Source organism: Amia ocellicauda, chromosome 2, assembly GCF_036373705.1.
Source record: "Amia ocellicauda isolate fAmiCal2 chromosome 2, fAmiCal2.hap1, whole genome shotgun sequence".
Classification (NCBI taxonomy): domain Eukaryota; kingdom Metazoa; phylum Chordata; class Actinopteri; order Amiiformes; family Amiidae; genus Amia; species Amia ocellicauda.
The window spans coordinates 6,399,475-6,423,976 of NC_089851.1; the positions used below are offsets into that span (position 1 = coordinate 6,399,475).

General features: G+C 36.3%; 1 protein-coding gene across 1 annotated transcript in view; it reads right to left on the reverse strand.

The window, feature by feature from the left end:
• vipr1b (vasoactive intestinal peptide receptor 1b) overlaps positions 1-24,502 on the reverse strand; it is a 51,059-nt gene that overhangs the window by 20,411 nt on the left and 6,146 nt on the right. Inside the window, exons 2-5 of the mRNA XM_066717105.1 lie at positions 19,740-19,836; positions 16,816-16,923; positions 1,174-1,286; positions 175-269 (exon numbers count right to left, since the gene is read on the reverse strand). Coding sequence (XP_066573202.1) covers positions 175-269; positions 1,174-1,286; positions 16,816-16,923; positions 19,740-19,836 — 413 coding nt within the window. The remainder of the gene's footprint in view (positions 1-174; positions 270-1,173; positions 1,287-16,815; positions 16,924-19,739; positions 19,837-24,502) is intronic.

Below are 24,502 nucleotides of genomic sequence, written 5' to 3' on the forward strand. Positions count from 1 at the left end.
ATTGTCAGTGTGTCAAAAAAGGGTTATAATCATCAGTCACCATTATCTGTAGCAATACAGTATAAACTATATACTGTTATAAAATGTAACAATAAGTTGAACAAAAACTAATAAACTAAAAACACTACTCTTGCATACATGGAAGCTTGTCTTCAAGTTTAAAATTGTCCTTACCTGAAGATGCACAGTATGATGATGGCTGCAGTGAGAGAAATCAGAGAGAGGCTATAGCCGACTGTGTAGCCAATCTTCACAATTTTATAGAAACCCTGGAAAAAAACAAAAACAGTGATATACAATATGCTTTTTTATAAACAAGACTGGGGGGGTAGTAACTGAAGTAACTGAAGTTTAACGAACATACTGCATTTCAATTGTATTTGCATTTATATTTCAATGTGCCGTAATTGCTTATTTATAAAATGTGAATGCAATACATTAACATGCAATTTTGAATTTCATCACTTCGCTGTAATTTCTGTCCCTGCCAGATTAACTCTTTATATTTGTGTATTACTTATTATTGATACTTAAGGGCCATGTTAAATAACTGCAAGATGAAGCATGATGCAAAAATGTCTGCGTAAACCTTGCATTCAAACTTCACTTAATATTTCGGCAATTTAGTTAGGTTGGCAAATATTATATATTATATATACCATTACTTTTACTTATAGGAAGAGAAACAGACCTATAACCTACATTCCCGACAGCTACATAGTTTTAACATCAAAACCCTTTTGAATATTTTTGCTAACATGCTCCCATTGGACTCACTGGGATGCATGTTAATTAGGAGCCCTGAGTGACTTTAAGATGAGAGCCCAAAATGGGAAAGCTTTTACCACCTTGTAAAAGAAGTTTACTGTTCAGTGAATTGCAATGTGCACTTTTAAGAACAATTCTTAGAAGCACAGTACATTTTTAACAGCAGTGAAGTTTCCATCAATGACATTCAGAAAACCTAACAGCATTTGTTCACTTCTCTTCTGGATGTTTTACTTATTAGATAATTCAATCCAAATAAAAAGCAATCATAAAAATTGCCAAGGACAGTTTTAACACCTAACGAGCTTGGAAAATATGAGTTTTGCAGTCAGCGAATTCATATATGGTACGTATACACAAGTAAGCTAAAAACAAAAACAAACAAAAAGCTTTTCCTTTACAAACCTCTTCCTCATTGGCGATGTTGGTGGTGTTGGGGTCATACCCACATGCAAAAAAATAGGAGACGGGATATAATTCTGTCCAGCCTTCCCCGGTACAGTTTCTTGTGACATTACCTGAGTAACAAAAGGAGATTTTAATGATTTTGTTCGGGAGGTTTAAGTAATGAAATGCATAATTCAACATTCATCTTAAGTCAGTTTTGAAATAATATATTGCAAAGAACACCTTATATTTTCATTTTAATTTTCAACATTTTCTATGACAATCCTTTTAGTGTACAATCTCAAAAGGCATTTTAATAAAAACATTCCAGTTCTCCAACTACAACAGATCTAAAATGAAAGCATTTGTGCAATAATTCACATTAGTCACGTTATTTGATGTGGGTTCGTCAACAACAGTCAAATTAACAGGAGCAGCGAACAGGGATTCCCCCTCACAAAATCATCCCTCCCACTCAAAACATTGTGTACATTTTTCTTAGGTCCAGTTCAGCTTTGTTTAGTCTCATTTGGCCAATAATTCATGAAAACAAGATGAATATCGTAGGTAGGCTGACTAAATACTTGGCTTGTGTTTAGTGCTTAATTGGGCCAGGTTATGGAGCTTAGCTACTTAGAAGAGGAATTTCTAATTTGAGACTGGGATGAGAGATGCAGATTGCCTCGTTTAGGTAACAGAGCCCCGAAGTCGTCAATTCTGTAGTTTCTGATTAGCTGTCTGAAGCGATAAGAAAGTAGAACTGGGCCGAGAAAGAACTAATGAACAGAAAGCGCTCAGCAGAAAGTGGATGTGGTGAGGGAACAGACTGTTGAACACACGTCTGCAGTCCTTGACCACAAAGATAAGACTTTCATCTCACTATTCTGTGCTAAATGGAAAATTCTTACTATGCCAAACAAAGATTATTAGATTAAGGCTCCAGGTGCTAAATTACTGTTGCCACCCAGATCCCACTCAAATTACAAACCAGAGTAAGTCTCCCATTCATATAAGGAACAGCAGGACAGATCATAATTAGCATTTACCTATCGACTAGGAAAACGCTGTTCCGATTTTGTTCCCAAACATCTTATTCCCTATTGTCAGTAGCATTTTTCCCCACTGCAGTTCTTGACTCTTAAGTGTCTGCATTGCTTTCAATAATAAGAGTGTGTTTGCATGCTCATTTTATTATGACCGGACTCTATGTATGTCTCATTGTTTTGTCTTAAGCACCCTGGGTAAGGGCATGCGCACAGATTGAAAAGACACATATTTCATTGGCTGTTCTGTGTAAAGTTACTCCATCATACAATAGTCCACAAACATACCCAGGCAGCAAATTAATCTCACTGTGTCCAAAGCATCTAATTAAAATATAGATTTAAGGTTTTCCTCTGAAAAGACTAGTGACCAAGGTTTCCACACAACTCTCAAATGATTAATGATCCACAGAGAGAAGCAAATCTCATCTGGCGATCAGTTGCACTTTACAGCGAAGTACTCTAACTTAAAGATGGCACTGTGTAAGTGAAACCTAAAGGATTGTTTCACGTGGCTTAGTGTACTCTGTGCTCAGTGTCAGCTGTTCTATTGTAAACAGCCTGTGGGGGGGAGGGAAACTGAATGCAAAAGCATCCTTGGAAGATCAGATCAAATTGAGCATTTGAGGAACCGGGGCTGTAGGCAGGGTTTTTTTCACATGCAGCGCACACCTGCACACTGTGTGGTGTACCGTACGCACCCGGGAGCCCGCTGGAGGAAATTATGAATGGTAAATATGCATGGCAACCACACTACTCATTGATGCACCGGTGAGAAAGACAGTGGTTGGCTAGGACAGCGAGTCCTCCTAGACATCAATATTAGTGGAAAAAGCTACATGAAACTGTGCTTAAAAGTTCAGGGACAAGCTGTATTGATTAAACAAGTGTGTGGGGGATGAAGATGAATCCTCAGTCCTTTCCAGGTTTCCTCTTAGTCTTCACCTCTGTCTTTCAAATGTTGCCACTTTAAATGTGTGTTCTAAAGCTCTTAATTTGGAGAGTTGAAAGGACACACAATTCTCTATTTTGTATTCTTAAGGCACACACTGGAAAGGAGAAATTAATCCAGGCAGGAAGTGTACATACAGCTTTGATAGATGCTTTAACCGACAGGGGGATTGCTGGTGCTGATGAATGAGAAGAATAAATTACTGAGGTCAGAGTCACAGCGGGTTGCCTTAAGATGATGAGGAATGATTTAAAGTATTACTAAAGGTCAATAAGTTGTTTTTGTTTTTTTACAGCTACAAACTAAAGACATGATGAATAGGCGGACCTGAAAATAACCGGAGACGTTCATGCAGTTGCTTGGATGCCGAGGCCATGTTTTGACTCAGATGTTTTGTGCACCACATTGAACATGTTCAAGAGGAAGTCAGTTTAGCTCAAGGTAGCTAGAAGTGTTACATACTTTAAACCACCTTTGAGTACAATGTTAATGTTAGAAGCACACATTTGTTCTCTAGTACATGGTTTTCTTTTTTTAAGATCGAATGCCAGGCGGTATCATTCTACTTTTAATCTAGTCTCAGTCGTGTTTTGTCAGCGTTTTTTTATTGGTTAAAGAGCTGATAAGAGTTAGCGCAGGAAGAACAATATAAGGTTAGGCTAACCACCAAAGATATCTGCTGTGTCAATAAGCATCTATAGCGTGCAAGAGAGAGGGGTGCTACAACAGTTTATTAACCAATGCACCATTTTAAACAAAGCATCAGATTTATAATTAGTATAATGGTTTATTTAGCCATGTTAAACCCTAGTAAATAGGTTTATATTTAGAAATGAAAAGAATCTGAGTGAAATATATTTGTACATTTCCATCAGTTCACAAACTCTTAGGATAATACAATGCTTGGCTTTTCTTTCATCATGCACTTGGAAAAGGAGAATTATCATTAACTGTAAAAAAACCACAATCTGAAATATTTTGCCTGGGCTGTTAGGGAATATATACAATGCAATTAAGATCTGAAATTGTATACAATACATTAATTTGAAAGTGGATCTCAATTTAAAAGAACATGCAAGCCATGAACCACACAAAATAGATTTAGTCTGTTTTTAAAATTGTAGGTTTAATACAAACCCCCTAATAGACCTCTAAATACCCATGATGCTGTTCTGTAGCATATTTCTCTTTTCAGTATGTGCAAGAAGCCACGTTTACTTCCCCCCATGTTATAATCTGTTCAGTATTTGGTTACTGCACTATTCTTTTCAAATACTCGTTTTGTGGATATGCACTTAACCACACCCATAACAAATGCATTTTCTCCCTTAAGAAATTCTTAAGACCATATTTTCTATTTTAAACCAAAATGATCCTGCACTGAGAACAGAGTTGTAGCTTTAGCGTAATCCCTGGTATAGAACAATATTGTATCACGCCTAATTCTATATAATCCTCCCATTATCATTCTAATTTCAGTATTTCTAGTCCACCGATGTATGTTTATGGTTGGGTAATGCCTAGGCAAGGAAATCTAACTTAAATCTAAAATTAATTTAGCTTACATTTAAGTGGGATATTGTACAACAGGAATAAGGCACCACAGTATGAAACATCTGTCGATAAATGTTGCATTTAATATTTCTAATGCACAACATGCATAAAAAGGATATACAGGAAAGTATTTTACTCACTTTTGATTGTAAATTAAGCCTTACCCTGAATGGTCAACACCCCTTTAAAATATCATATAGATTTCCTGTTAAGATGTTAGATTACAGCAAAGTTTCAATGGATCATCCCTTTTTCAGTTCTGCATATTTGACATTCTCTGCATGCTGAGGTTCCAGCTATGAAGTCAAACCTATACTGACAGAATTATCATCATCATATGAAGAGTATGCTATGTTTTCTTTGGCTATGAAACACATATGCTTTAGCCGAGTCTAGAAATACCTTGTATAAACAATGAGGGAACCCGTGCTTGTAATCAGTTTCATCCTTGTTATCATGAAAGCTACTCAGCACAAAGAAAGGAAAAGAACAGCCCTCTCCATGCATGATGAAACTCCAATGCATGGCTTCAAATAAATCCCGAGAAAACATATTATATGCATCATAAATCAAAGTTTAACTTGTAAGACCCAATAGTAAGGACATTTTGAACTGCGATTGGACAGGGTTGTTCTGAAGACAAGTCTGTGTGTTTCTAAGTTCCCCAAAAGAGACAGAAAACAACTATTAACAAACTGAGGGGAAAGGAGATATCCTCCCATTTTATGCATACTACATACTTTTTTAAATTGAGGAACTGAATATATATCCATTTATGTTAGCTAAAACTGAACTGTAATGACTCCGACCCCGTTACAATTAGTGTTCAGTTGTACTGCATGAGATCAAATACTAAATATAGACCAAATGGATCACCTCTTTAAAAAGGGTCTGACATTTCTGATGAGTACAAACAACTATTCTTGCAAGGAGGATTGGATAAAAAAAAAAAAAAAACTTGAATAATTTGGAACATTTTGACTATAAGTTGTTTCTTTTTAGACCATAGCACAGCTGATAAGTCTTTCCTCCAAACTACAAATACATGCCAAAGAATACAAAATTTAACCTGAGCTGCTGACGTATCTGGAAAAGAGAAGGGATTTCGTAGACAGATTTCTACATTCCATTTTATTTTTGCGAATTTATTGGCCATAAATATGAGCAGCCAAATCCTTCTCTTCTCCTATGAAACATCACGATCTGGCTTTTAGCAAAATCTTTGATTTACATGGCATAACATCATATTGACGAATGAGCTGAATGGGCTATGTAAGGAATGATAGAAATTTAGAAGAAGAAAATATATATACACAGTGTGGTCTCGATCGATCTAATAGACTGATTGCTAAAAGTATTCTATTGTAAACTTTAAATTATTCAATGACTACAAATATATTCTGTATATCTTGAAACTCACTCGATATAATCAATAACAAATTAATGAAAGGGAAAACAGTCCTGTATACGATACACTGTAGACATTGCAGAAGTAAGACTATCATTTAACCAGCAGAAATACTGTTTATTTTGTTGCTGAATATTTTTCAGTAATAAACATGTCCAGAATCTCTTCACTGTCTGGCAACTATGGATCCCACACATCCAAGCAGCAGTAACATCTTCCAAGAGGATTTTTTCTTTTGCATTTAAAATGTAAATGTATTTTCACAAGTAACATGCTCACAGTTCCCAGCCAGTCCATCGGATTCAAACCTAGATTTAGCTAATGTTTGAGTTGAAAGGGTTGTGCTTTCTCTGTTTGACACTATTAACACCCCTGGTCAAAAGTATTGCCATTGATACACAAACACTTGCACTTCTCTGCGAACCCAATTCTTCAAAGCAATTCATGTTAAGTGCCTACAATGGCTGACAGACTTGTTTGTATGGACTGGATTCGTTCTTTATTATTACCAAATTAAGACATGCAACTGCCTGTGTGCCTCTGAAAAAAGAGAGGAAGCCACAGCAGAACAAACACTGCAAAACAAATGCACACTGTGTATGCGAAAGAAACACAAGCCGGAACATCATGCATTAACCCATATGTAATAGCCTTTTTTTTGCTTGTATTAAGTAGACTCCAGGTGTCAGGAAATCTGCCAATCCCTTCAAATTTGGATGCTTCTCATTTTGATACAGAGGACCCTGCGGAGATTATGCGAGATATTATTCCTGAAACTGTCAGTTAATTAGTCTGAGAGACTGAGGAACTGAACCTTTTCACCCTGGAACAGAGGAGACTACGCGGGGACTTGATTCAAGTCTTCAAAATCATGAAAGGCATCGACCACATCAAACCAGAGGAGCTTTTCCAGATCAGCAGGGACACACACACCCGGGGACACAAATGGAAATTGGGCTTCAAGGCATTCAAGACGGAAAACAGGAGACACTTCTTCACACAGAGAGGCGTCACAATCTGAACAAACTCCCCAGCGATGTGGCTGAAGAGACAATTTGGGAACATTCAAAAACAGACTAGATAGGATCCTAGATAGATGGATAGGATATTAATGGACACCAAACAAGCACGATGGGGCGAATGGCCTCCTCTCGTTTGTAAATGTTCTTATGCTCTTATGTTCTAATACCTTTTGTTTAATTCTGGTACTGCAATTTCATGATAGCATTTATTACTTCATAGTTCTTAAAGGGTAGGAAAACAGGTATATTAAAATACTTGTTACATTTTAGGCATAACTGAAATTATATGTATTATACATTTATTTTTTAAATTAGAAACTTTGAGCTGTATTCCGCCCCATTTCATCATACAAATGTCTTATTAGTACTACAACTGGACGTCAAAGACAGGAAATCAAAATGTAGGCTATTTCCTCAAAAAGCAGCAATAAAGGACATATACACATGTCACATCTCATCTGTGTCGCTGAGGAATACATTTAGATGGAAAAGGATTGCTTAAAGCACTTTAATCAACCAAGAAGAGAGAGTAGACAACTGAGCCATCGACAATGCTAGAGTTATCTGTCAAGACACTGAGTGCACAAATGAGTTAATCATCCTTGCGCGTGTTGTTTTTGAACATTCTTGGGTTTTCTTTTTCATCGTTAGAGCGCAGTGCATGTTGGGCCCTGAGGGTATATGAATTTGAAGGAAGCGAATGTTTTAGTTTCATCGAAGCCAAGGTTCAGTTTTAACAAGTATTTTAAGAGGGACTATTGTGAGTAAAAACAAACAACAGTACTCGGTGAATAAAGACATTTACAGGGGATAGCTGTGCTTCCCTCACTGGTGATATTCTTCTGGGTGTCCGGCGAGGCATATGGATTGCCGAATTATAGGATCTCAGTAAACAATTCCATTACAGCGTGTTGAGCAGCGATCTGCAATCTGCCAACCGTTTCTAAAGCAGAGATTCAGTGAACTGCATGACCAGAAAACATTCAATATATTAATTGAAAAATTACGCTTTAATTCAAAACAGACTGTGATTAGATGAGTTCCAATGAGTTCTGTTGTCACAGATTTTTCACAGATTTGAAAACGTTAGCACTGGCTATGAATCTGTTAAATGCATGCATTTGTATTAATATTTTAAAACTTTAAATGACACATTGTCAATCAAATGTATGTATTTATGTTTTATATGATATGGAAGTCTATGATCGTAATGTGTTGAGCTTGTGTGCGTTTATGTGTTTTTGCACAATGGACAAAAAGTGTGCAACTTTAAGACTGAACACAAACATATCTGTAGGTTAAACAGTTGTTCCATCTGTTTCTTATTCTCAGTAGAGAAACTGATGAAGCCCAGCACAATACTATGGAAATGTCAGAGTTCTGAATAGCATAAAACATCTATAAATTAAGCCGTAGGCAATGCACTTTACCTGTACTGTATTCCTTTTAGACATAATACTGAATCCTTTGGGTAGTGAGCATATCATTCTTGTTTTTCTTTTATCTTTGTATTCTCATGGGCTGTGCAAGGCCACAATGTGTATAATTTCAGGTATTTCTACATTTCCCAGGCAAGGCATCTCTGATAACTGTCAGGACATATAATCTATTATCTATGGTCTGAAAATGTTTCTGACTTGACAAGTACCTGGTGAATATAAATGGAAGCTTCTGATTGTGTGAACAGGGCTTGAAATGCATTGTGTTGTAATTTGGCAGGTTGTTTTTCTGATTGGGTGTATTATTAAATAATTAAAAAACATATATTTTCATTTAAAATAAACTCAGTCCACATACAATAACATTCATTTCCAAATTGCGTATAAAAAGATATACAAGTCTGCCCAAAAATTATATATAACTTTAGGTAACGCATATCATATTGTAAAGTATGAATGTTTAAGTGTAGCCTAAAGCAAATTCTGGCAAATGGTCTGCTTGCTTTAAACAAGCAATAGATTATGCACACTGTATATATTCACAATGTAAAAGGCAATGACTAAGGATTAAACAAACCTGGTGTATTGTATACAAATATGTATATTTCAGGCATCCCTTGAGATCACAAGTACTTAATTGATGCAAGATGATAATAATATTATGATTCCAATATTTACACCATATACATGAATGTATATTTTCTCTTTCAACAGGTCCTCGCCTTGTGTTGTTTTTGTCATTTATTGTTGTTTTTCCACCCAGATTTTCTTTCTACACATGTCTGCAGAGTTTTTTTGTTTGATTACAGAATAATTTACTCTCTGCAAATAAGAGCTCTCCATTTGATAGAAGTATTTGGATGCAGTTAATTCACTAAAAAGTTATAATTCAGGAAAGAAGAAATCATTACAACCTCATCTTCAATATTTCCATAAAGAAGACCAAAAATCCATGGACCAATACCAAGTGAATACCACAGAGATAGGTATTAATGTAATGAAAACAACTCACTTACTTTGATGGAAAACTTGAGGCTGAGCCAGAATGCTGTGCTTTCAATTTAAGAATTTAACAGCACAAATACAGTGATAGATGATGTGTGTGCGCATAAACAGATCCAAGGTAAAAAGTTCACATATATTAGAAAATGTAGAAAGGTCATAAAATAGGTTAAAACCATATATAATGTATTAATAGAGTCAGGCTGTTGGCGGCGCCTGGTTTAATTGCTACATTAAAAAAAAAAAGTAAATGGATTTTATATGTTGCAAAAGAAAGCAGCTAGCATTTTTAATGTATCATTTAAAACTGATAAGGAAAGTGGTTTTAAAACAGTCCTAATTTCAAGTCGCATCTTAGTGTTAAGAGTTATAAAAAGCACACACACATTTTCCTTGACATGTTTTAAAGTTACTTTACAATCTGTATAAAAGCTTTCTCGGGGCAGATTTATTTCCACACAAAGGTACTATACTCAGGATTAAAATGGCATTAGGATAAGAAGACTCAGTTTTATCTATTGAATCTACTGCTTTCTTTTTCCGAATGTAATCTTTAAAGTCTGTTATAGTGAGAGGAGTTTATAGTGAGACATACAAAGAAATATGTGGGCTTGCACATCACAAGCATAGCACAGCTGAAGTGGTCGGCATTAATGCAACATTATGTTTTTTTAGTAGTAGTGAAACAATGCTTATTAAATTAAAATATTTAGAACACTTTTTGGCATTGTAGACAAAAAGTTGCAAATTTATTTGGCTTATTTGTATTATTTAAAATAAGCATATTCACAGCTTCGTGTTTCTCTTGTGTTGTGCACACCTACAAAAGTAACAAGCCATGTTTTGCTCACAAAGTAAACCAATAGTTATCTGAGAGAATAATACCCAAAGGGACTACGGGATATGCTTGTGTGTCATTTACCAAATTTTGTGATGAATATTTTAATCAGAACTGCCGATAGGCCCTGCGCTGTCAATCAAGTAGGTAAGCCCCTCCCCTTCTGCTTGCCTCACAACTTTGGATGTCATTCTCACTTTCAGATAAACAGGGTAGCATATGATCATTATCTGTCAAGTTGAGGATAATACCCAAGGAGACTATGGGATACCCTGTACCCAAGCTGTCACGAGTGATGATACAAATAGAGGCTGAGACTCACAAAGAAAAGAAGCCCCCAGAGATCCACCACAGTGAACCAATCGCCTGGACTTATCCATTTGATTGACAGCGCACAGGAGCCTATGAGCAGCTCTGATATCAAATAATCACTGGTAACATGATGCATCATGTCCCTTTGGGTGTTATTCTTGACTTGAAAGATAAAGACTGTTTCTAAGTATAAACTATCTGGACTGAACAGAAACATGAGTGCAGGTTCTCAGAATTACAAGATTGACCCACTTTTCTGCCATTTACCTAAAGAAGTAAATGATCTGCTATTAGCGGTTGTCCTATATATTTCTTTCCCTTGTGGGCATGTTTGCAGTAACACTGAATAAAGGTATTTCAAGCCAGAGATAATATTAATGAGAAAAATATATCAAGAGCCTAAAGCACAACTGCACCATTCAGAAAACATCCATTATTTACACCCAAACATTCGCTGTGCTGCGATGCTTTGGACATTACTTCTAAAACAGCATATGCTTAAAATTCATAGTAATGCACATCCCTTGTGAGAAAACAGCCACTCAGGGAGATTGTAACTGATGAACTGGCTTTCACAGGAGTAGAAACTTGAGCAGCTAAAAAGCGTATTGATTTCTTCTTTAGGAAAAGATATGAAAATTATTGTTTCAGTGATTGCGCATCTACAATACTGACAGAAATGGGTCAACAACATTTAGGCAGTAAAGGGGTTAAATATACTAGCCAACAACACGAGGACTGAAGTGGAATTCTGTCTGAACTATAATCAGCCTCACTTAAATCCTGCAATTTATTCGTAATTATTTTCCATCCCATTTCCAACAAAGATACGTAAGTGGACTAATAAGGTTTAAATATGTGTGTGGACTGTGAGTAAACGTGAATTGTTACTACTGAGAGTAAGAGCTCATTTATTACAAACACAGCCCTCAATGGGACTGATTGATCATCATTTTTCTATTTCATTTTTAAGTGATCTTCTGTTTAAGTGGATATTTAGCAGCCGTTGCAGAATCAGTTTCCACATTGCACTCTAATATCCTACTGAACGGTAGTGGGTGTGTATTTTTTTATATTAGATGTGCATTGTGATCAACAACAACAACAAACAATAATTTGAAATACAGGGAGGAAATAAGAGAGAGGCTCTGTATCATATTCAGTGCTTGTATCTGCGGTACAGCCACTACCCGGTACAAGCAGGGTTGGGGAGTAACATCGTTACGTAGTCAGATTACAGAATTTCGATAACTGTATTTCTGTTACTCTGTGTATGAGTATTCTGATTACGGATTTTAAAAGAGTAAGAGATTACTGATTACTTATACATCATTTACATGAAATTGTACAATTGTACAATCCGAAGGGGCCCACGTGTAGTACTTTTGCAACATTGTTTTTATTGTGTCTCTAGCCAAAGAGTGGGTGATTCGGTGCCATTCTACAACCAGCAGGCACAGGACGCTGCTAGTCAGCATCCCAGATAGTAACACACAACTCTACAACTGTGGCCGTTGTGGCAACATTGTGTGTGAGCAGGGATTGAACTCGTGGAAGTACAGGCAATTGGTCACTTCCAAAGAAAGAAAATGGAATGTCTGCGATGTCTGCTTCTAGGGCTCTACTTCAAACCTGAAAAAGCATCTGGAGGTATGCTTGACATGCGAGTAGAAAATATGCATTTTAATACAAATTATAATAAATTCGATTTAATAATTAAATATTTTTATTAAAGCATAATATTAAGCAAAACGGCAGCACAGGCATAGTATAAAACAATGAAAGACTTGAAAGATATAATAAAAATAATGACATACAAAGTGTTTATTATCTAAAACAAAACAAATCACACACTGACCACACACTGACTGAACTAATCCTCAGTGGCATGGCGTGGCGTGGCGTGCTCTTTAACAAGGTGCATTCAGGGAAACAAGATGCATTACATTACTCACTTGTTGATTCTTAAAAATAATGCCCTAATTGCATTGATTTCAATCTGTGTTTTCGGTGCTGGTGTATTGAAACCAGCGACTGTGTTTCTCATGGATAGAATAATGCAATGCATTTAAATCCCCTTTATTACAGCAATTTGCTTGATCTGTGTATCTCCACAGATAGAACAAAATAAACTGTAGTCTTTATAAGCATTAAACATACTTACAATTTATAGACAAGGTACCTATTTACGTAGTGGTAAACGGAAACCAACGCCTGCATTCAAATGACTGTGAACCTGATACACCTTCTTTGACATTAACACATTATTGATATGTCTCATTTATGTTGGTTTGTACAAATGTAAAGGGTATCAAAATACAGTTTCACTTGTTTAAAAATGCATCCAATACTACAAAATGCAAAGTATAAATATGCAAGAAAATGTAACTGACACATTTAAATTGTTTGTACTGTGGATACAAATTAATAGTTTCAATCCATCATTTTTATTATTATTTCCCAGTTTCTTAGCAGACACCCTTATCCAGAGTGACTTACAATTGTTACAACAACCTATTACAACATATCATATTATTTTTTACATTTTACCCATGTATATAGCTGGGCATTTACTGGAGCAATCTAGGTAAAGTACCTTACTCAAGGGTACAACAGCAGTACCCCAACCTAGTTGAAAAAAGTATTCCAAAAGTAATCTAAAAGTATTCTGATTACGTTACTTGGAGTAATGTATTGGATTAGGTTACAGATTATTTTCAAAACAAGGTAATCAGTATTCTGTAACGGAATACTTTTTAAAAGTAACCCTCCCAACCCTGGGTACAAGCAAATATTCTTACAAAAAAACATTACTAATGTACACTCACCTAAAGGATTATTAGGAACACCTGTTCAATTTCTCATTAATGCAATTATCTAACCAACCAATCACATGGCAGTTGCTTCAATGCATTTAGGGGTGTGGTCCTGGTCAAGACAATCTCCTGAACTCCAAACTGAATGTCTGAATGGGAAAGAAAGATGATTTAAGCAATTTTGAGCGTGGCATGGTTGTTGGTGCCAGACGGTCTGGTCTGAGTATTTCACAATCTGCTCAGTTACTGGGATTTTCACGCACAACCATTTCTAGGGTTTACAAAGAATGGTGTGAAAAGGGAAAAACATCCAGTATGCGGCAGTCCTGTGGGCGAAAATGCCTTGTTGATGCTAGAGGTCAGAGGAGAATGGGCCGACTGATTCAAGCTGATAGAAAAGCAACTTTGACTGAAATAACCACTCGTTACAACCGAAGTATGCAGCAAAGCATTTGTGAAGCCACAACACGTACAACCTTGAGGCGGATGGGCTACAACAGCAGAAGACCCCACCGGGTACCACTCATCTCCACTACAAATAGGAAAAAGAGGCTACAATTTGCACAAGCTCACCAAAATTGGACAGTTGAAGACTGGAAAAATGTTGCCTGGTCTGATGAGTCTCGATTTCTGTTGAGACATTCAGATGGTAGAGTCAGAATTTGGCGTAAACAGAATGAGAACATGGATCCATCATGCCTTGTTACCAATGTGCAGGCTGGTGGTGGTGGTGTAATGGTGTGGGGGATGTTTTCTTGGCACACTTTAGGCCCCTTAGTGCCAATTGGGCATCGTTTAAATGCCATGGCCTACCTGAGCATTGTTTCTGACCATGTCCATCCCTTTATGACCACCATGTACCCATCCTCTGATGGCTACTTCCAGCAGGATAATGCACCATGTCACAAAGGTTGAATCATTTCAAATTGGTTTCTTGAACATGACAATGAGTTCACTGTACTAAACTGGCCCCCACAGTCACCAGATCTCAACCCAATAGAACATCTTTGGGATGTAGTGGAACGGGAGCTTCGTGCCCTGGATGTGCATCCCACAAATCTCCATCAACTGCAAGATGCTATCCTATCAATATGGGCCAACATTTCTAAAGAATGCTTTCAGCACCTTGTTGAATCAATGCCACGTAGAATTAAGGCAGTTCTGAAGGCGAAAGGGGGTCAAACACAGTATTAGTATGGTGTTCCTAATAATCCTTTAGGTGAGTGTATAGCTCTATTGGTTTCAGTTGCAGTCCAGTCATTTGTTTTCTACAGTGAAAATGAAGGTGTAGTGAAGTACCTCTGTCCCAAGGAAAGATAACAAGAAACAAAACAAGAATGGCTGTCCATGCATGAACAAAACAGTTGCCCAGCTCTTATAAAGAGAAATGACTTTCAAACTGATGAAAATGGCTTCTCCCTTCAAACAAAGAAACAGTTCAGAAGGTCTTGTTTGGTGAGCTGACATGATGTTTACTGTGGGATTACAGACTATACATGTCCAGTGTTTGGGTAGATAAGTATTTATCTAAAGATACGATTGTATAACCTCAACAGCAAACTTATTTCTTTCTGCCCCTTTCTTTCTTTCTTTCTTTCTTCTTGTTTATGTAATGTTTGCTCAGGCTCCGTGAGGAAATTAAAACTTATTTCCATTAAAGCAAAAACAACTTGTTAAATCAACAAATCCTCAACAAAAAGAGATACAAACACCACATTCGAACTACCAAATAGAAATATACTACAGATCCACCTTTTCAGAGTTTTTTTTAATACCCAGAAAGTTGTAACTCTTGTTGTAAATCATTAAAAAAAGTTGTCTATATACATAAACTATGAGACATCAATGCCAAATAGCTAGAGAATAAATCAGAAGACAGTATCAGCCGTCTGAATAACAACTAAGTGTCCATTGAAGCAAATATTTATACTTCTCCATAACTACCAGTACAGTGCTGGGCTTTTCACTCCACCTTTTCCCAGCCTAACATTTGCATTCATGGTGCATTTAACAAACACCAAATTACACTGATAGTAATAAGCCTCTTAAAGAGAAGTATGAGAATTAATTCTCTTCAGCATTTTATTGTTGCTGGGTTTGAATAATCAGAAATGAGCCACAGCTGTGAAAGAAACGCTGCCCTCGCGACTGACTACTGACTTCCTTCACACATTACATCTCCAATGTAAAGGTACCATAATTGCTTATATTCACACCGTTATTTTGGCCTGGACTGAGTCAAAACCTCAACCCACCAGCCAACTGCAAAATCCAAATGCACTGACTTGCTGTTCTCCTGAGGTTACATACATCTAACCAAGGGGGAATTGCCATCACGTAATGGGTCTGGAATTTGTGTTTTGCCAAGTGGGTCAAATTAATGAATTAATTTTAACAAGAAACATTTCGTATAACTTGGAAAGCAAATCTGAAACACCCGTTCTTTCTACGTGTCCCACACCCACGGTGCTGGGGGAGATGTAGGTTTTCTTTAGACTGTGGATGCCAGAGAAATACTGTGCCATTCCTCCCATAGCCCAGTTTCTAGAGCAGTAGAGAATCGGGTCTCTGTGGTCTTCCTCGCTCACCGTTGCAGTTCAAGGTCATCGAGGAGGAGGTCAGGACTGTGAGCAGGCGGTGAAACGATTCACATGCTATCGTGCTTGAACCACGCTGCTTTCCTCCTAGCTCTGTGCCATGGTGTCACCGTGAGGGTGTGGGTCCTTCACCAGGAAAGGCAAATAATATTGAAATGTATGTACTACACGAACAATACATGCTTCCTTTTTCACAAGAATCCACACTACACAGTGCAAGGCTATCAATCGCCAATTAAAGAGGCCTTGTCCATTCCTTTCAGTGATATATTGTGTATGAATTATACATATATATAAGTGTATACTAATATCTAGCAAGATGAAAAAATAAATACCAGGCACAACCCATTTTATTTTAAGAACTTTATATCTCCTCACACATTGCACTTGCGAAAGCATCCTACACAGTTTGTTTTGTGTGATTGGGTTATCTAGAGTAGTGACAGGATGTGGTTTCATTCCAAAGCGAAGTTTACATCAGCGTGAACTAATAGGTCAGTGATATTCAGTTTGTGTTTCACATTTGTTAACTGTGCTGGTGCAATCCCCCCTCCCCCACTCTTTGACATGTCCCCCTCAAACTTTCTCTCAGCGTTTGTTAAACTGTCACTGGACTGGGACGACAGACGTCTTCTTCCTCGGCTTCATTTGTTAAAAGTATGTAAATGGTAATTTACCTATTTTATTAGAAGTTGTTAAGAACTTGGGACAAGGGAAGGTGACCACGTCTCCAGTGTTGGTAGAAGGCCAGCAGGTGATATTATCCCATAATGTTGCACAGACACCTGTAGAAATCAAAGAACACGTTAGAGACAACTTGACTGAAGCCAAAACAACAGGAAACAATATCATGAATGCTTAAGTTATACTAGTTTTATTCCAAAACCCTGTGAGAGGCAGTGAGTGGTGGTCATGCATATATTTTCAACCTGTTATACCAGACATTTCAATATTTAGAAACACAAACTCACACACACCCACACGCACATAATTAATCTGAAACAACAACAACAAAACATCGAAACAATTGTCATGCATTGGTTCACCAGCATTTCTTAATGCTTTTAATGGACTTTATAGATGGTTATTCACATGCCATTTGTTATACATGTGTGCTACACAAACACACACACACAAATATGAATGTATCTTTCTTCAATATATATTTTCATATACCGTATTTCAATTTTCCATAATGTTCCAAGTGACAGATCTCTATTCTTTGTCTCTGAAGAACTAGAATACATATTCCTGCTAAATGTAGTTGAGTGCTGTAAATACATTGGATTTAAGAGGAAGCCTTTTGTTACATATTTTTACATTGCTGTGAACTGAATAATACTGAAATGAACATGGTCTGACCCCAATTCTTGTTGAGCTGTAGACATATTATCCTTTTTAGATAACAAACATGTTTTAATTGTATTTAAATTTTAATAATATTGTACAGGATGCTACATTGAATGGATTGGGGGAAAATTAAATAAATTAAACTAAAAACTGTTCATTACATTCCTTTTAAAGTTGATATATACTTTATAAAATATAAAGCATTATATATGCATAGGAATAACAATTTTAATACCCTGGCCTTACATGTGGTATATATATTTGGCAGCAAAGTAATGTATAATCTTCATTTTCAGACAGATATGGATATGTGTATGGATGGTATAATAATGTAAATAAGAGTGGGCTTTTATAATCTCACTATACTATTGTTGCCATATTCAATTAGAAAACCCCTTTACTGCAGTAAACACAAACCAGATCCCACAGGATGGTGTTTTATCTTACACATACACCTTCAATCATTTTTAACTGCTTTAGGAAGGATAGCAAAACACACTTTATTATTAAAATATTCCAGGAAACCCTGTAGCTTAAAAAAATTATGTATAAACTAAAGAGTAAATGCAATAAACCCCAGCATGACTGAGGCTCCTGCAGAGCTCGCACAGTCTGTTTTTTGCTAAATGCTTAAAAACATACTTTGTTTGACAGGTATCAATGAATGCTGATATATACTCAACTTTTTTCATTTAAAATACCTCTATCTCAGTAAGTATATAAAGATGGACAAAGTAAGCTATAGAATAGATCCCTAGAGATGTAAAAACCTTGAAGAAGACCACATATATACACACACACACACACACACACACACACACACACACACACACACACACATCACCATCAGCCTATATTATACCATTCTTCAAAAGTTCATCATAAAATTATTTGATGGTGTTCCTAGAATTTCAAAGGTTTTGGAGGAAATTGTTCTTAGTTCATATCAGTATATATTGCATGTTATGTATCAATGTAGGTATGTGAACAAGATTAACTTTGTTTGCATAAATGCTATTTGGATTGAACACAAAGTTTTACTTTCCCTGTGTAGCAGTATACATACACACTGCTGTGTCTGCATGACTGCGGAGGGTTTGTAAAACTGTTAAAACTGTAAAAGTTAATGTAACCAAAGATCATCTAAATTGCTGGGATTGTTTTTTACCCTTTGTTTGTTCACATTATCCTGTATAACTTTAGATATTGGCTTTGAGTTGGATATCGCATGTTTTGAAGTACTCCAGCTTCCTTTGACTCACAAATAAGTTATAATTGTCTGATGTTATGTTGAACAGCCACCTTTAACTTGACGACTACAATACATTTGACAGTTCTTTCCTGTCATCAACCCCCGGGTCACATAGTGGTAATTAATGATCAGGGGGTTAGGGCTGATAAAGAACACTGAAATGTTGCTGCAAAGAAAATCTGTAACCTTCACTACAATGGAAAATGTGGGAAGAGTTTGAACTTAATTATCCCCATTCATCCCCAACAATGATCGTTTCCTGGGTAGGTTTACTTTAATTGCTTTCATTTATTTCCAAGAACTCGCTTTTTTATATACATACACATGGAAAACCATTTGACTGATCTCACCTAACCAGAATACGGAGCTTCAAGGTTAATTCATTACTTACGAAAATACTTAAATGTTACTGAAATGCAGAATGATAATTTCTCCTCCTGACTGATAATAACAGGATTTTTCTTTCTCACAGTTATCTGTATGTAGCATGTTTAAAACATCATCAAAACTGTTTATTTTTTCATTTTATTAAGATACTAAACCTCCATGAGAAGCATTAAAAGTAAAGATTGCTGTGGAAGTGAAACAAAACAAAGAGATTAATAATGAATGGAATAATAATAATAATAATAATAATAATAATAATAATAATAAGTGTACCAATATATACAAATTCCAGATTATTTTCAGATGTGCTATTGACCACTAAAATGTAGACCATTATTCTATCTATGGTGTTGTGCTAAAAGGCAGATTTTATAGGTCCTCACATCATTACCCTACTTTTTATAGTGAACATGGTTAAATTGGTTCAGGGAATAATATGTTCAATTAAGAGCTGGTGTCAAATTAAAACCAGAAGACCCTGTGGTTCTTCAGGAGTGGATTCAAAATCACATGTATGGGAGAAACAAGCAAATGCAATTCTCTGATATTGTCCACATTGTTTGTGAGAACAAAAGTGTTCAATATGAACCCAAGTTTATGTCGGAACCTTACCTGAAGTGATGTTTTCTGATTCCATTTTATTTATACAAAAGTCTCTTTCTTTCTCGATTTCCATCATGATTTGGCACTCCTCGAAAGAGGTCTTCACCTGCAAAACCCAATCACAAAAACCCATCACACCGATGGAACACAAATCTCTGTTTCGGCTTTGGAATTCACACTGTCTTTCACTGTTTCTTATTCATCTGAGATGCCGTGGGAATTTCTACTTACTAATAATCCTAGCATTAGATTTAAAACAGATAGGGAATTTATTTAGATGAACACTTGCTATGATTATCTGATGAAGGGGACTTGCATTTTGTGCCCGTTTTCAATGTAAAATTATTGCTATATTATTATATATTATTGCTATATGTGAAACAAATAAACAAACAAAAAATGCAATATCCTCTTGTTACTGAGCTATTATTGTATCCCAAGTTACGGTCTATAAACGGAATGGTCTATAAATAAATACTCTAAATTTCATTTGGTTGCATGTCTGTATTTTAAACCCATCATGCGAGGTATTTAACACAACACACGTCTGAATCAGGAGTCATCGGCTGCAGGCGGCTACTCTGTCATTTCTTAGATCACGGCTGAGGTGGGAACAGAGGGACATCAACACACTTAACATTTACCTATAAGATCAATACAAACCAGATTTAAACACATTTAACAAAATGTAGTGCATAAATACAGGTATTTTTCTACAGCAAATAATGCGTACAGCAGGGGGAGTGGAGGCTTCTGTGGCTTATTTGCTCTATTTATGTCCAGCAGGGACCAGACATATACTCCTAGGCAATACATGTATTAACCTTATAATTTGCAACCTTGTCACGCAAACCTAGAGCACCATACAAGCGTACTTATTGGCAGCCTGATTATCCATCTCACAGCCAATAAAATAAGGATATCTTTTAAGAATAAAAATGAGAAAGCTAATCACTTTCAGGGAGCAAAGTTTTAGGGCCCTTCTCTCCTGATGATATGTCCTGCCTTTTTAACAAATCCAGCAGTATAATTAAGTCTCACAATTGTGTTGGTGAAGAAAGAGAGAGAAGACCCTAGGAGTTTAACATAAAGGCATTCAAGGTTGTCTTTCTTTCCATTTATCATACATGCTATGCAAAGACCCAGCCCTTCGAATCGAGACTATGCTTTAAAGTACGATGGTTGACTGGGTGCCTGCAAGCTTGCCATGCAATCAGTGAGAGCCGCATCAGTCCTCCCGAAAATGATCAAGCTCCGCTGCCTGCGCTGTGGCGTCACGGTGTGAAAACAAGAGGACTGGTCCGATCGCATTTCAGAGCATGCTTGAGTCTTAAATCCTCTCCTATTGCAGGTTAGTGCAGGGGCTGCACCAGGGACCGAAAAATAACTGGCATTTCCAAGTTGGGAAGTATGAAACAGAACAACCATCACTAAGAAAAAATGTGAATAAAAAAAAGGATAATCACAGTTTTGAAGACTAATACTTATGAGCCTTTAGCTGAAAATGAAATAAAATTGATTTAATCACATTGAAAATGCCCTAACATTTCCCTTAGCAGCCATGAACCTAATAAATGAGGTCTGAATAACAAAATATTGGGTGAGCTACCATTCAAGAGTAAAATGTTTATTAAAATAAGAATAGCAAGTCGAAATATGCACTCCGAAGTGTACACAAAGATGCCTCTGGATAAACAGAGATTTAAAATAGTTTACAGTGGGTATTGTTACATTAAAAATAAGTTTGAATATTGTTTTGTTTTTTCTTTTAAATCAAGACAGTGTCCTTTCACGAGACAATACATGCTGAAGTGCACATTAGTAACAAACAAAAAACTCTTTCATAAAATGTAAAAATTGAAAAGTAAAATAAACAGCTACATGGCATTACAATGATATGATGTAATTGTGAATATTATTGTGAAGGGACATCTAAATTATTAAAATCCCAGCTATCTTACCTCATATTTTCAACAATCAATTGTAGATGGGCATAAAAGCTAAATGTAATAAGCAAAATACAAGTGGACTACAATATGACATGTTGGTAAGAGTAATAAGTAGCGTTATCACAAATATATTCCTATGCGTATTTAGGCAGTGGCGTTTTGTGTTCCAACAAACTCTGGAGAAACACAAAACCACAGGAAGAACAGACAAGGCTCTGTCTTCAATTAAACATTAGCAACAGCATGTATAAATAAAGCTTCCTGCACAGTGGCATTACAAATGTTGCTGTTAGCTCTGCTGTCAACACAATGGTCTTACCAATTGGGTTGGAAAGTTATCTAAACAAGACAGCGCACTGCATGAGGCCAGGTGGGAACACGCAACTCATTCCAGTCCCCGTGTGTTGGGGGTTTTAAATCAACACCACATGACTAAGAGTTTAACTGGGTGAATAGAGCCACTGGCTAGACTGCTGGATACCTAGAAATGTAGACCTGATACAGGAAATCCTCATGAGAGATCTCAAGCATTCCTCCAGGAATACTGCACAAAATGACAACATTATAGCATTTGCTTATAGAAACAATGCCAGCTGTCCTTGTATTAAATAACTGTTTCAATTATGTGTAGGGCTTTGACAACTGTTGGCACACTTTTATAAACAGACACTATGGACCAATACTCTTGCCACATACAGTACAGACAAAAATAAATGGTTGAATAAAAGTGCCTACAGGGACTAAACTAATGAATCATGTATGTGGCACATAAAGACATTGTGTTGCTTTTCTTTTTAAGGAGAAAAGGTACTAAACTGATGTGTAATATAATATTGAAATTCTTTGCAGCTGAATGTGATATTACTCTGGTAACAAATATATATATTTCAAAAATAAACCACATGTATATCAGTTCCCAATGTTTACTGTTGCAGAGATCTGAAATCTTCTTCTAAAACCCTTTTCACACACTACAGTATTCTATGCTGATATAATACCAATGAATATCTTGAATATAGACACAGGTATAATCACAGATCAGTTCAGTATGTCCGTCACGTCCCTATCCAGGCAATGGAGACTACTTCAGCAAAATTACAACCCCCAAAAAGCATTGCTGGTGACTTTTCAATGATATGGGTAAAAATTATATGTTGTATCCCTGCGGCTTACTGGATCAAGCAGATGCCATGTCAATTTAAGGAGATATAGCCTACCTCTTTAACAGAAGTGGAGCATCACATGTTAGGTATGAATAAATGCAAAACAAAGCAAATAATACAAAAAGAAAACATGTTTAGACTTGCTGTCAGAATGATGGAGCCTGATACAAATACAAACAGGAAAAAGATGCAACATAGTTCACGTTTTGTGTTACTGAAAACATGTATTTATCAAAATACCCCCAGCTGTTTGCAAACACAGCTGCACACACTGGCATTTTATCAAACAACTTCAGCAATGTAGTGTCAGCAATGCTGCCTTTGCATTTAGCACTAATAATCTCACAGGGCACATTAACGTCGGCTGCAGAGTGTAAATGTAAGATGACTAATGAGACTCACACATCCATTTCAGAACACATTGTTCTTCTTCCTGATTTAAGTCAGTTATGTTTCGTCTGGCAGTGTGTTTAGTGTTATTCTCATGTTGAAAAATAAACTTTACAAGCAAGTTGCCTTCCTGAGGCTGTTGTGTGTGGCTGATCAATGACATTTCTTTTGCAAATGTGAGAAGAGCACTGAATAATGTTTTTATTAATTATTGGAAATATTGCTGTGGATGTAGAGGGAATAATCAAGGAAGTGAAAATAGACAAAAAAATCAAAAACAGAACTGGTGAATGCCTAATAATACCCCAGAGCAACAACTTTAGCTAAAAATCTAATTCTGGCAGAACACTTTAATAATAATAAAATTAATGAATAATGATTTGTTTTCTAACCCAAGTTGTCAAGGAACCCACAATGAATGTGCTTGTGTGCATCTTATCCACAAAATAGAATGGAGCAAAGGTGAGGAAGCCAAAGAGGTCACTTGGTATCTTAGATTAGTAGATTTTCAACAACTAAATGGAGGGTATAAAGTTACGGTTAACAAACTCAGAAAGGCAGACTGTGTTATGAGAAATAAGCATAAGAGAATGAGAATCAGTAAAGAACAATGTGTATTGTTTTTTATATAGATATACTTTTGACAACAACTGTACAAACAGCCACACTAAATCAGCTCTTTCAAATACCTACACGATGCTGTTAAAATGATACAGCAGTAAAGGTCACATTTTGAATATTGCATTCAGATTTTATCTGCACAATTCAAAACGGGCACCGGCGCCTTGCAGAGATGTCAAAGATTAGCCAACAGAATAATTCCTGGTGTCATAGGATTGTAATTAGCAGTTTAAAGGAAACAAATCCCTTTAATGTTGGACACAAAATATTGCAATAAGATTTTATCTAAGTTTTGAAAATCCTGAAAGGGACAGACACACCCAACCCATGAATGAACTTTGGGCTAAAAAAATACAATGAAGACAAATGAGGAAATGAAAACAGAGGTTCTAGTACTGAAAGGAGGTAGTTATTTAAATAAATAGTGGTGATAATATGGAACAAAATACCCAGCCACATATTTGTAGCTCACATTCAAATTCCTCTATCAATTTGCAAAGTTTAATTCTTGAATCAATTAGGAACTAGCAACCAAACACGCAGGATGAGCTAACCAGCTCCATCTTATCTGAAACCTTCACTTAAATGCAATGTGTCTTACTAAATTATGACACAAATAGCTAAAGTATGTAGTAACCAAACACGTCTG